Source organism: Empidonax traillii, unplaced genomic scaffold (assembly GCF_003031625.1).
Source record: "Empidonax traillii isolate 1590-97213 ecotype Southwest subspecies unplaced genomic scaffold, ASM303162v1 scaffold65:size4453928, whole genome shotgun sequence".
NCBI lineage: Eukaryota > Metazoa > Chordata > Aves > Passeriformes > Tyrannidae > Empidonax > Empidonax traillii.
This window is the reverse complement of record NW_020955258.1, coordinates 1,996,717-2,011,584: the sequence shown is the minus strand read 5'-3', so window position 1 is coordinate 2,011,584 and position 14,868 is coordinate 1,996,717. Positions and strand designations below refer to the sequence as shown.

Genomic DNA, 14,868 nt, shown 5'->3' with positions numbered 1-14,868 from the left:
AAAAAGAGAGCAAATAGCTGCAGGGCCATCTTCCCAGACTGGAAGACAGTATTCTTTATAATCCTGCTGCTCCTTCAGACTTTGGTTTCAAAGTTTAGACAGCTGTAAATTGAAAATTGAAGATTTAGTTTCTCTGGAAAACAGTGACAGAAAGCAAGTAAAAAGAGATCCCAGTACTGAGGATGGAGAATGGAGTAAAATCAGCATCTTGCAACAGTCAACACAGAGAGCGAAGAGAAGTGCTGAAGTGGCGTGAGACAGGAGACATCTTCTTTCACCTGCTGAGGCTGCTGGGAGGCCCTGGAACACATGGGGGTCCTGTCTCCCAGCAGTCACGGTGATAGGTCCTTCATCCTTTTCTCAGCCAGAGGAATGGGAAAGAAATGAGCAGTTGGTTGTAGAAGACAACTCAATTTCAAAGTGTTGGCTTTGGGAGGAGGAGGGGGCTTGATATAAGTGATTTTTGTTTTATAGGGGGTCACTTGTCCCCCTCTATTCCATCTTTGGCCTCTTCAGTTGACTGTGGGGAATTTTTTGTACCCTCTTTGAGTTACTGTGGATTTCTCATTGTGGAAAAGGAAGGACAGAAACAAGGAAAGGGGCTGGAATGGTGGCCTTGAAGAGTGTAAGGAACAGTGTGGTCATTGAGTTGTGTAAGTTTTACAAATAAAAGTACCAATGCAGAGGGTTTTCAGGTAGTTTAGCAAGAGCATTTCTCTGTACTTTTCATGTTTATGTCAAAAGGAGTTGGAGACTAAATTATATAGAATCACACAAAGATGTCTCAGCATCTGTTTTCAAACTATTGTATTGAGGAGAAACTAAAAACTGGATACAGACCACCAGAAACATTTTGGTCATGTACAGAAAAATGTATTTTAATGAATAAGCGTTTATCTCAAAGAACAGAGTAACTTAAAAATCCAGTGCTTCTTGGATTTAGCTTTTATATACCTTCTCATCAAGTGTGCCTGGAGAGGAAACAAATTTCTCTTAAGCTTCATGTGAAGAACAGGAATATTTGAGTGGAGAGATTTGGTTCATTTTGACATACTGACACATTGGGAAAATCACACAAAATGAATAAGTTTGGTGATCAGACCCTTTGTGCAAAACCTCCTTGCAAAAACACGCATAGCTCTTGGTGCAAAGATGGTCATCACTTGGTACAAAAAACAATATTCACCTTCTGATTTTTAAGCATTCCCTCAATACCAGGACACAAATTTAAGCCTTACTTTTGCTTTTCTTACTGATTTCCTGCAGAAGTAAGCGCAGAAGGGATTACCTGCATATAAAAAACTGTTGCTCACTATGAGGAAGAGTAAGGTCACTGGATTCTCTGGTTGTTCCTCAGCATCAGGTGCTGATATTTATTCCAATTGTAATGACAAAGATGTGCTGAAAGTGAATGTGGTACAGTCACTCCAGCTTTGTTAGCATCTAATGAGGAAACTGTTGCATGTTCAAACTCCTTTTATAGATCTAGTAATTATGGCTGTCATCAGCCCCAGCCACTATAATTAGTATTATAACTGACAGCTATAATCTTAATTTCACTCACTTGAAACATTTGAAGAATTACTGTCTTAGACCAATATTCTATTTTTTTTTTTTTTTTTTTTTGGTTTTGCTTATAAATTAATTACTTTGGAAAGGCTTGTAGGAAAAAAAAGAAGTGCTTTTTTTTAAAATTTTCTTTAGGAATATGAGAAAGGAACTTTTCACATTATCCAAAATATGTTTTCCCTCTCAGCCCACCTGGAAGTTTTGCAAAGGGTGTTCTGTAGTGTACTGTGTTAACTGGACGGCTGTGTTGCTAGAAGCTGCTGACTGGTCTTTGAGGTTATTCCAGAAAGCACAGCAATAGACCTGAATAGTTGGTGAGTCTAACTGAAGATGCCTACAAGTGGAAGCTGTTTAGTCTCTATAACTCTTCTCAAACCACTGCAACTGCCCGTGTCTGTTCCCTGGCAATCCTGGCAGCCAGTAGTGGGAGACAGATCTGCTGTGAATGAAACTTCTTCCCCCTCTTTATATCTGTATTTAGGCTATTTCTGCGGAGCCAGCCCAAGGCATGTTAAATAGTAAATGAAGTTACTGTAGGGAGTTATCCTTCAGCTGCCTCTTGTGCCTGATCTGTCATTTATATGCCTCAGGCTGGGGCAGCACAGAGGTGTAGTGGTGATGATGGACTATTGCATCTTGTGCACTTATGGAGATAGAATTTATGATTATATATATGGTCATGCCATAGTCAAAGTGACCTTCTATACAGGTGAAGTGTGGGCTTGTGTAATTGGTATGTGGAAGACAAGCAGTTGCTCATTACAACCCTTGGACATACACCAGGAGAAACCAAGGAAGAGTTGAAGGTGAGATTGTGGCGTCCCAGTTCGGTGGATTAATGCAGAATAGCACAATGTCCTTAGTGGGGAGTGAAAGTCTTTAGTCCACGTTCTGGTTGAGTAACCACTACCAGTTGTAAGGACCAACAACAGTAGCTAGTTCTTCCTGTGTTCACAGTTATTCCTCAGACCAACCTTATGATTTCCCTGGCAAAACTTGATGGTACATGTGGTCACAGATACGTGCAACTACTTGTGACCTTCTCTGAGAAGGTACATTTTTCTCCTGTTTGTCAACAGTTTTTATCTAACTTAGCAAGTCTGTATAGCAGCGCTTAAAAGCGTTATCGTTTCTCTAGCTTAGTAAATACTAAATGGCACAACCCTATCAAATCTAGCCATTTAACAGGTGGATATTACCACAGACAAGCTTATATTCAAGTGCTGCACACATATCTTATTTAAACCGCAAGAAGTTTTCCCTTGTGCTTATTTAGCATCCTTGAACCATTGCATTTTATTTTGTCTTGTAGGAACACCACTTCTAGTGCGAAGGAGCAGTGATCCAGCTTTGGGCGCACCTGCTGATTTCCCAAGTGCTTCTCATCCCAGTGACCACAGCCTCAAGCATGTCGTGGCAGTAGGTGTCATGCAACTCACCTTTTTCTTAAGACCTAAAAGCTTTTCTTATCTGTTGGTATATAGTAGTTTTATAAGCTGAATTTGGATCAATAACAAAATGCATCATACCTGTTTTCTGTAAAGGAGGTAATTTCCTCTGGAAAAAAATCATTATTTCACATGGTACAATCAATTAGCAGTGATACTGCTAGTCTCTAAAGAGATTTACATAATGTTGAATGGGGACATAAGGCCCTGGAATATGAATTGAACTTTTAGGAATTTTTTTGTTTGTTCAGGATTTTATTGTCCAGTTTGCTGTTGCATCTTTGTTCTTGCACCCTTTTTCTCATGGCATTTCTGTCATCTTTGATACCCAGGCTTTTCTTCATCTCACTTTCCTGTTTTGACACCTGACTCTTCCCTTTCGAGGGCAAATTTGTTTATTTCAATATAGTTACTACTAAATATTATTGCAAAGCCATAATTAGTGAGGAGGTGGTAATTCTTAACCAGATGTTTTTGCAGGCTGTCTTCAATCTTCTAAAAGTGATGCTGTCTTGGTCACATTTGGGCCACATGTTTCACTTTGTAGTTTTAAGATGTAAAGCTTTCTGTTTGTGTGTGGAAAAGGTGTTCCTACATTACATATAAAAAGATGAAATTCTTTAGAGCCTCTGAATGACAGCTGGGACACGTAAGTGTATCAGGCAGAATAGAGCTATTTTTTGGTGTTTGCCTAGAAAGCTCTGGTGAGTCTACTGCTCTACTAAAGGCCACATGAATGCTGGCTTAAATTATAGTGCTGCATTCATTTGCTTGTGAAATTTATGCCTTTTCCCCTTTAACTTCTCTATACAGAGTTGTAGTTGACTCCCTGTGCCCAGCTGTGCAAAGCAATCTGTCACTGTTTTGTTTCAAAACAAAACCAAAAAGACTCAGAACCCCCCAGTCTCTTCATTTGGTGCAAGGGAGATATTTCAGCACAGATCACAACTAGTTCATAGCAGGGTGCCACAAATGGCTGTGTTGGCACATTAGGGAGTAGGAGGAGAGAACTGGAGTTCAGGGATACATGCTGGAGGTGGGAACCTTTCAGCTGAAGGTGTATGTAAGACAGTATTTCCAGTTAAGTTCATGTGAATAAAGGCAGTAAATACCAAGTCAGTTGACTTGCACATTAATGCTGTTATGTGGGTCTCAGTCTAACATTGTGATTCTGAAGGCCAACAGAGGATTTTAGTTGGCTGTTCATTGTTTCTCTTTGCATGGCCAAATGCACGTGCGCCTAAATTTTTTGCATGCACTTTCTTTTACAGTGGCTTGTGTTATTTGCTAAGTGGTGCAATTTTAATAGTCCTAGTGACTCTCCAGTACATTATGATGTTAAAGGGGGCTGAACTTTGTCAAAGTCCTGCATCATTTGTCAGATTTGTTTGAGCTGAGAGGTTTTTCATGATGTTTACTGCAATCATTTACATATTAATGAAATACTGACTTAGTCTGATAAATGAAAGTACAAGGAGTACTTTGTTAACAGTGCAGATCGTACACGCTTTACAAAGTTGAGAAATATATGTAGTATTTCAGTATGGGATGCTGTGGTATTTTATAACCATCAAAATGGAAAAAAAGTGGAAAAAAAAGTGAAATCTGTTTCATTCCAGGACATGTTTTGAATGCTTTATATTTGACCATCGAGGAGAGAAAGATAGCGTTTTGTTGAGTTGGTTTTCTTAGTATAATTTTAGTGGTGACAAGTGCATTTTATACCATTACATGAAAATTGCAGTAATACTTGGAGGTTAAAACCTCACATGCTTCACTGACTTGCATCAGTACACAGGAATCCTCTAGGCCTAAAGGAATTCTCTATGTCTAAAATACAGAGCATCCCTCTATCAGCTATAGGGGTGACAGTCAAAGCCAGACACATAGCAGGGGTGGAGATGAACTTTTTTTCATTTTACATATCATGTAAGGGCTGGGAGGAAAGGCCCAGAAGGTTGAAAGTTTTTTGGGGTTTGAGGTTTTTTTTGGGGGGGGGGGTTGGTGTTTTGTTTGTTTTTGGTTTTGTTTTTTTTAAGTGAAAATCAGTTACAGAAAAATACATTATACCAGCTCTTATTTTTGCAACAGTACCATTTCTAAAACTCTGACCGTAAATCATACTGAAATATGCTTTGGCATAATATTCTGGGAATCACAGAAAGCTTAAATAACATAGGTTATATTAGCTACAGATTGTTTTAAAACATACAGAAAAATCAATATCTGACAAATGAAAAAACATGGCACAAACTACTGAACCCTGCTTTTTGAATATAGCTGTGCTCTTTCACGCAAGTGTTAAAGCAGTATTTAGAGAAAATTCATTTGTTCTGTACATTGCTGCTGGAAATTTAAAATTACTACTGCATTTCCTTTGTCACAGAACAGTGGTTTTTTCACATTAAACCACTTCCTTGCGGTCACATTCAAGATAGAAAACCCAGAGCTGTTGGTAGATGAAACATTTTTCAGTGCATGTAGTGAAAATTAAGTCTCTGTATTTGTGCCACAATTATCTTAGCAATTATTTTGTAATTGAAACTGACTTTCATAATTAGCTTAACTGTTCTGGCACTTGTGGTTCTTTGGTGTTTGGCACACGTGGAACCGGCAGTTCAGGTCTATGTAGAAACACCTGTAGTTGGATGATGTGCTGTCATACAGTGTGTACTGATACACCAGTAGCTGATCAGATTTTTGAGAGGTGACTGCCATGTGGTTTTCTGAAGACAGCACTGATTTGCCTCTAGGAAAGTGCAGTTCAGGCGTGAGATAACTAATGCATGAAATAAAACAGCAAACATGCAGTAATACAAGAGAAGAACATTGCTATCCCATTCAGGCGAACTGGTTGAACCTGGTGAACCATTTGTGTTGTTCACAGTATTTATGGCATTAAGCAGAGCATGCATTCTGTTTTTCAGATGCTGTCCTGTTTATTCAAAGAAAGGTGGTTTTTTTTTAATGCCATATAATGATTGCTGAAATAACAAAACCTTTTCTGAGTGACCAGGTAATTTGAGAAGAATTTGGTCTATTCTTTCATATTTTCCCTGACACCTATTCTGTCTTAGCTGTAGTTTTAGCCCCAATTAACAAAATACTTCCAGATCAATCAAAAACTGATAGTGAAGTCCAGCATCTGTTCTATCAGACTGGAAGTCATTTAACAGATGGTACAAAATTTGAGTTTCTTTTTTCATCCAAACCTCTCTTTCCTTATTGTGATAGCTGCCACTGAAAAATTTAGAGACTGTAATCAGGGGAAATAGGGATAACAAACATCTGAATTTGTTATTGAAGAAAAAGTATTTGTTAGTGAATTTTTTATTTTATGAAGGCAGCTGTTTAGCTGCCTAGTTAGAATCACAGAACCCTGTTTTTTGAAGTTTTTAGGGAATAGAATACATTTTGCTGCTTCTGCTCAGTCCAGTTTATCCAGGTAGTAATTGCTAATGTATAATTAAAACATCTGAACTTTTTTTTCTGGAGCTGTGACTTCTACTTGTCTTTCTTTTTGCCCAGGGACAGACATACCTACTATTGTAAGACTTGATCGTGAGTTTGAGATGGAGGATTGTGATCCTATTTGAGATGATGGGAATTTTGCATTAATTATGGTGGGACTAAAGTTTCTCCCCCTCTTGTTAACTTGCTGATTATTATGGGTATGCTGTGTTCCGCATGACTTTCTTTTATACCTGCCTGTTTTCTGAATAAATACTTAGGTTATCTTGGAGTTAATCAATGAGACTGGCTGATTAAATTGTATTTATCCATATTTAAAGATACAATGAGATGCTGGATCAATTGAAGAGCTACTCCAGTGGCTCAATACAATTTCAATTTTTGCCTAGACGTGACTTGAAATTGACTGTATTTTATGCATTGTGGACATGTAATTTGCAATTTTGAATAAGGTTCATATATAATCAGAACATTTTTATGTCTCAAGCCCTTGTTAAAAAGGGTCAAAACCTCCTCTTAGTTCTTCTGGCTGTTAATTGTGCTTGTGGTGTATTAGCCTTCCTGATTAAGAGTCTGTGAATTAGCATAATGTCCACATGGGTAAGGATGCAGCTCCATGATTTGTTCCTTTTCTGTATGGTATTATATACATATGTAAACATAAAGGTATGCTGCAGAGTTTGGCTATGAGATAAAGATTATGAGTAGTACTTTCAAAGTGTTTGGGTATTTTAAGAAAAAACCAGAAATATTAGTTAATCTAATCACGCTATTCAAAAGTAGAGCATGTTTTGGCACAATGGTGGAATAGTTCTATAGAGTTTATAGCTTGGGTTGATTGGGCAGGCTTCTGCTAAGACTTGAGTTAAAAGGCTGCACTACCATAAGGATTGTATTGCCTTCATTCTAGAAGGTAGAACTTTTGTCCAGTATGTTCACTGGACTAGGTCAGGTATTTTACTTTCTGCATGTGGTAGAATTTCAATTTGAAATTCTCCCATAGATATGAGATAGAATCATAGAGCAGTTTGGTTAGAAGGGGCCTTCGAGGGTTATCTATTTTCAGCCCTTCTGCAGTAAGCAGGGACATTTTCCATTAGATTAGGTTGCTCAGAGCCTCATTCAACCTTGAACATCTCCAGGGATGGGGCATCCACAACTTCTCTGGCCAACCTGTTCCAGTGTCTCACCACCCGCACAGTAAAGAATTTCTTCTTCCTATCTAACCTAAATTTTTCCTCTTGCAGTTTAAACCCATCTAGCCTGACCTTGAATGTTTCCTGGGATGGAGTATCTCCCACCTCTCTGGGCAGCCAGTGCTTCACCACCTACACTGTAAAAAACTTCTTCCTTGTATCTTGTCTAAATCTACCCTCTTTTATTTTGAAACCATTACCCACTGCCCTATCACAACAGGCCCCACTGAAAAGTCTGTCCCCATCTTTCTTAAAAGCCCTCTTTAAATATTGCAGAAGGTGGGCTCTGAGAAGGAAATGAGATATTGGGAGAGACACTGTAATTTTTCAGAACTAGCAGTGCTGGAAGGATGGTGCACTTGTAATGCTTTAAATCCGTGCTTGTTGACATAAAATAATTAGACATCAAAATAGATATGGAAATACATCTTAGATATTACCATGTGTGTTGTAGGGTAAAGGCAAGACTGCTTCCCTGATGTGGTGTGGTCTCAGGCTGTCATTCAGAATAGCAACGTTTTTAAATTCTGGAAGACATTTTTTTTTTTTTTCCTGATAAAGATTTCCCTATTAATAATTTAACTCTTGCTCTTGAAATACCGCAGTGTGGAACTGAACAGAAGATCTGGGGAGCTTTAAAAGGATTTTCTGTCATTCAGCTGGGGAGTTCCAAACAGTTTGAGTTTTTTAAAAGGGAATTCTGATGTGGGTGAATCCATTTTTAAAGCAACTACTATGTGTCTGTTTGCACCGTGCAGCATATATAGAACACTCCTAATCAGCGCAGCAGCTTGTCAGTGTATTGCTTTTGATGTCTGATTAGATGATCATAGGGACATCTGCAGTGAGTTAGTTTTGAAGTTGTTGGTGTGAGGCACTGCAGGAACCAGAGCTGTGTGGCACTCTTACACCGTGGAAAACTGCTGCTCTTAAAGAACCTATTATAAATCCAACTCTGCAGCGAGCTGAGGGCTGTCGAAATAACAAAAGCCATTCCTTCTCCATTCTTTCTGTTGCCTTTCAACCCTGCATGGCTTTTTTTTTTTCTCTTCCTTGTACTGTGTACTGTGGCACTCTGTGTCAAAAAGAAATTATATTGTAGAGGAAAAACTAAGAAATGTAAATTAAATGTTTGTAATACTTCAGAATACTGAATTGTTCATCTGAAGGAGGACAGAAGTGCCCTGTGGTAATTTGCTCTTTTGAGGGTGCAAAGAAGTATGTGTGTGTGTATATGTGTGGAAAAGTCCTCTTTGTGTTCCTTGAACAGCCTACATGTCAGGAAAAGTGTTTTGTTTTACCTGTATTGTTTAAGATGAGCGGTGGGTGTAATTTACATATTTTTATTTGAGAAAGATAAGTAGACTTTTTGTGATTTATTTTAATAAGAGCTAATAATGAATGCTCTTTGATGTTAATATAGTATATAAATTATCAGTGAAAATGGTACAATCAGTAGAAGTTGTTATTCATTGTTAACAAGTTGTTTTCCAAAGCCTGATTCTAATGAGAGGAGTACCGGCATTTTACTGACTATTCATGAGAGAAAATATCTCTAATGAAAATCATCAAAGCTCTGCATCATTCTGAAGCTTGTTAGTAGGAGACTGGGTTTTGTTTCCTCTTTAAAATAAATTTTGGACCTTGGCTGTAACTTTGAACATACCTTACTGTTTATAAACCTTCCTCATTTGTCCTCTGCCTTCTGCCCTCAGGTATATGTGGTTGCAGGAAGATGGCTGAAGGACTTGAAACTCTTCCTTTTTCCTACATGGCCTAACTTATAAGGAATGGGGAAAAGCTATAGGGTGGCAATAAGAACCGTTGACAAAAAAAAAAAGAAAAAGGTCATGCTGTCAATGCTGTTGACACATACTCATCTCTATAGCTACATCTTTGGGGTCCTACATAATACTGTCATTCCATCTGGAACTGCTTTTAGCAGGCAGCTTATGCAACAGGCTCATGGTGCTGAAATTGGAATGAAACATTAGCAAGTTACTTCTATGTCTGACAGTCAAATTAAAAGTGGAAGATGACAGTCAACATGGCTCATGCATTTCATTTACTGTCAAACTCTAGAAATATTTAGATAAAAGAAAACAGGTTCTCAGTCAGTGTCCTACTGAAATGCTTACTACTAAGTAACATGTTTCTTACATGTAGAAATTTAGTAGACAGCTAGGAATAATGGCAGAGATCTTTGATACTAACTTAGACCAAAATGCTACTGTGAGATTTGGAAAAACCCTCTTTTTGGATTTTTTAATGTCATCTTGCAGTGCACTGACATATGAGGCTCTGCTCTTATTCTGGTTAATATTTGTCTCTCTCCAAACGTGTGATCTATGGCTTTGCTTCTCTCACAGGATCGACAGTTATTCATATTCTAAGGAGGTGCCATTTTTTTTGGTTTATTTTGTTAGGCAAGGCCCATTCAACATTAAATTACCCAACCTGTTGGAAACTGGAGATTTGTTCTTATCCTGTGTAGTTGGTGTCTCAGCTAATCTGGATTTACAGGTTTTTGAGTTGCAATAATAGCATAGTGCTCTTTGAAACTTGCACGTTCAGTTGGTGGTTTTTTTATGGCAGCAGCTCCTGATTTACTCCATCCCCGTGAAACAATTTCTGACACTGACACCTGGAATGAGGGGGGGAATATTTTAGTGCTTCTGTATACCGCATGCTTTTGGTGTTGCAAGTGCTTGATGTGTTGGAGTTGGGACTAATAAAATAAGACCACTGTAAATATAGATAGTACAACTTCTCTGAAGTAACTTTAAGAAAATAAAACCTAAGAAATAAACAACTTAGGAAATATGCAAATCTTCAGTTAACAGGAAGTGACTAGACTTTAGAACAACTGTCTTGATGCAAGAGCAAATTGTTGTCACTGTTTCTCTGTACTATAAGGGACAATAATTAGCAGTTTGTGAGGCACACTGGCATTCAGAGATGGACCTGTGATTTGATGTGGCACAGTTGTTCTTATTATGTATTTCAGATCCTAAAAAACCATATTTGCTGGTTCAAAGTATTACAAATTCCAAGCAGTATCATAAGGGGGGGGGAAAGAAAACCAATTATCCCCCAAGAGAGACCTTATAGGAACAACTGCTCCTGTAAGATTTTTTGGTATTTTTCCCCTTGACAATCAAGTTGAGTAGTGGCCTGTGCTTTTTTTAAAATTAGTTGTCTGCATTAAAGTACTAGTAACAATAAGTTTTATCTTTGATTCATTTTAAACCCTGGTTTAGTATAGGTTTCAGTGTGGATTCTCAAGCTCCTCTCTAAAACTGAAGTAAAAAGCTTCCTTCTTCGTGTCAGTCCCAAGGGATGCTGAAGTACTGTAGTTGCTGTATTTGAACTGTACCGTGGCTGCACTGAAGCACCTCGTGGTGCCTTTGAGAGCACATCACGGTATCATGGAGTTAGCAGGATTGCTCTCCGTGTTGCATTCATGCTGTTGCCTATTTAGCAGCTGTCTTAGAGCGACATGAACTTGGACCTTAAATAAAAGAGCTGCTGTTTCTTGTAGCGTGCTTGCTCAATTGACCTAATAGCGGTGCATCAGAGATGATTATATGTTTAACACCTGTGGAGATAAATTGGCCTCCTCCTTTTCCTTTCTGCTTTTTGGAATTACCAAGTACAATCAATTTCATAGTACATGTCAGCTTCAGAGAAACAAAAGGAAACCCCTCTTTTCAGTTGGCCTCATGTCAGTCTGAGGAATGTGGTGAAGGTTCCTCAGATGTGGTGTTCGCTTCCACCCCCCCAACTCCCTTTCTTTTATGGTCTGCATAAATTTTTCTGTCCTTCAAGCAACAGAATGAGAATCAAACAGAAATACATTGTTTTGGGGTAAAGTGAGTTCTGCAAGCGGCACTACTGAGCGCGGGTCAGTTAGTCTTCGCTGCCTCATCTTTTGACACTTTCCTTAAAAGCCCAAATGCATTTTGTTTCTGATGCAGAAGAGACGTATTCCAAGGAGAATTTTATGAAACACTTCCATGAGAAATTGCGAGCATGATAAAAGGAGGAGATGCCAGGCAACAAAAAAGCACAGATTAAATGGATTTTAGGCCACAAAGAAGGAAAAAATCTCTTTATCAGGAGGAAGAAATATATCCCCTTCATTTTAGTTTTAAAAGGCATAGCCAAAATATGAATGTTTCGTCTTCAAAATAAATTAAGGCTGTGAAATACTGCACTTCTTACTGACAAATGTGTTTGTTGCTCAGAAGTTCCCGTAGTGGTTTTCTTTTCAGCCAACGAGTACAGTCATAGCTGTTTATTTGGCTTAAAAGAATGTGAATATTTTCCTCAGATCTGTGAAACATCTGCCGTAGCTACCTAGGTATCAGATGTTGCTGTGTGCTTCTGCAGAGATGTGGGGGTTTTTAAAGTAACAATATTGGTGACAATTCTGTGGCACAAAGACCAGCATTTCCTGTATGCAGAGTCTGTGCCGCCTTGGACCTTCTCGGAGTTCTGTCGGAGAAAGTGAATTCAGTAATGTTGTGCATCTGAGGGAAAAATATTCTACAAAAGGTATCCTGAAAACGTTGATGACTGAAGTGATCTGCTGTATGGTGGTAAGAACACCTAAAATGAGAACGTTTTGCTTCCTGTGGAAAAAATGCAAACCGCTGTAAGTCCTTGTCAAGTCCCTGCCAAGGAGGTTCAGGAGAGTATAGAGAATCAGAACGGGCTAGAGAAGTTTTTACACAATGTCTTTATTATTTGATAATTGCCCTCTAAACTTCTAAATAGCCTGATTAACTTGGGGTAAAAGAAGTCAATTCCACTTCAGTCTTCAGGTCATTCTGTCTATCTTTGATTCCCTGTGGTTAAGCATGAGAAAATGCTCCATCCCATCATGCAGAAGAGAAGGAAATTTGGATTGCTGTTCATAGACACAAATCCACAAATTGATAAGCAGGATGCAATGGTCAAATTGATAGTCTAGTTAATGCACAAAAGAGAATCTCTGGTATATGTTTTTTCTCTTTGAAGCATCTCAGAACATAGTAAGGAGTTGTCAACAGAAGAAATACTATTAGATTAGGATTACCATGTTAATAATAACAAAGCACTCCTTGAGTTTACAAAACACTGAACCAGATGATTGCTTAATGCCCGGCTGTGATTTTCTGCCTCTTTACCTTTCAATGTCTAGTTTGTGTGTAGTTGTCACTTTCAAAAGGCTGTTTTGAGAGGCATGTTGATGATACTATTGTGTTAATGTCACCAGTCATACAAATACTGATATTACCAGGTAAAGTTAGTTCATTTGAACCAGATGCATGCATTCATAAATAAAATTATTTTTTAAAAATCATGTTGGCAGTATGCCAAAAGATTATAACACTTTTGGGAAATTAATCTGCTGCCAATTATATGTATTTATAATACCATACAAGTGTCTAAAACATCAAACTATTGATGTTAATTCTGTTAAAATTACTTTAATACTAATCAGACACTTCTAGTGTCTTATGTTGGTTACCTGTTAAGGTTCAGTCTAACATGCATATTCTAGGTTTATGTTGATTTACTTTTTGTGAAAATTATTCAATATTTAGAATTTGTTACATACTATTACATATTCATATGATTATGATGTTGACTATCACAAAAATACTTCTTTATTATTTATTTAGCAAGTAAGACTACTTCAGGTCTAGCTTTCTGTTCCACTGGTGCTAGTATTTATCCTATAACAACTAAATGTGCTGGTTGTCAACTCTGTTTAGTTTGGTCTGCAAAAATCAAATGAGAAAATACTTTTTGGTTTGATATATGCAATTTATAATAGGTTTATTTTGCTTTTTAATTAATTAAAATATTCTAGGCTTTTTATGAATGTTTGTCAAGTTGAAATGGCACACAATCAAGTTAGAAAGGAAGTTCATGTCTTTCACCAGCTCTTGAAGGAAAAAAAAAATTCAAGGAGAATTTCTCAGCCTTCTAGGAGAGCCTACTAGAAGCTCTCTTTAGTGGGAAAGCATGTCTTTGGAAAACCATATAAGGTAATGCTACCCACTAATGCTATCTGTGCATATGTAGCATATATATTCATGTGGTGCCCTTTGTTAACGTTTTTGAAGAGAATTGTTTGTTCCTTGGGTACATTGTTGTGAAAAGAACAGGAATGAGATGAGTATGTTGCAGTTCACAGGTAATGGAAGGATGTCTGTGCAAAGGAGTTTGAGAATACAGCTCACTAGAGAGTTAAACTTATTTTCCAGCAATACTGAAATTTGAGAAGTGTCTGTCTGCCTGGGCATCTGCCATGGATCTTGACTGTACTGTTGGAATCAGAACCTTAACCCTCTCTAACCTCCCTCTTAACCAGGACCACATTGACTAAGGTGCTCATCCTGCCCTGAGGTTTGGGCTTTTTGAACTGGGGAATTGTGGATCCAGCCGGCAGGTTTGGTGTTGTGCTGGGCACCAGGCAGTTTCCCCTGCCCTGTTCCCGGGGGTCACCACAGACGGGCTGGCCCTGCCCCGGGGGCCCTTCTGAGAGCCTCATGTCCCTTGCTTTCGCAGTCAGAGATGACTGTGTGCTGCATATGCTGCAACTGGGGATCGGGAGGCTCCTGTAGAAGACGACAAATTGTTTCAAGAGTGTTCAACCTTCAGTCTAACATATTTTTCCTACTGCAGATAGCACTTCTGGGTTCATTATAGCTTGTTCTCATAAGTCGTCATTTCTGTCTCAAGGCTGTTGTGCTTTCCAATGTAAAGCAGATTGATGCTGGCACATTTTTTCTATTTTAATTTTACAAAGTTGTCACACTGAAACTGTGCCTCATATTGGAAGTGCTTTGAAGTGAAGAGATAAACAAAGAGCTAAGATAAAATTAAAAAGGAGTATGAACATCATTTCATCTTGGTTTGTCTTTTTTAAAAATAAGCTGAATGAATGTAGTACCCTTGTGCCACTGTAGAAAGTCTGCAAACATTAGCAGATCAATCTAAATTGAGTTAGTGTATATGCAGTAAGCAGAAACAGGTGAATATTAGGTTATCTGTGCCCAACTCTTTCTATTTGCTTTGAACAGTGAGATATAAACTAGTTTTTAGACCTGATTAGGTTTTGTTTATTTTCAGAGAGGGGCAGGCGCAGAACATGTGCTATATCTACCATAGTTATTAAACCAAGAAACTGT

General features: G+C 38.2%; 1 protein-coding gene across 1 annotated transcript in view; it reads left to right on the top strand.

Annotated features, from left to right (window-relative positions):
* The window catches only part of PARD3B (par-3 family cell polarity regulator beta), a 392,632-nt gene that overhangs the window by 131,902 nt on the left and 245,862 nt on the right, over positions 1-14,868 (top strand). Inside the window, exon 4 of the mRNA XM_027880190.1 lies at positions 2,882-2,988. Within this exon, the coding sequence (XP_027735991.1) occupies positions 2,882-2,988 (107 nt within the window). The remainder of the gene's footprint in view (positions 1-2,881; positions 2,989-14,868) is intronic.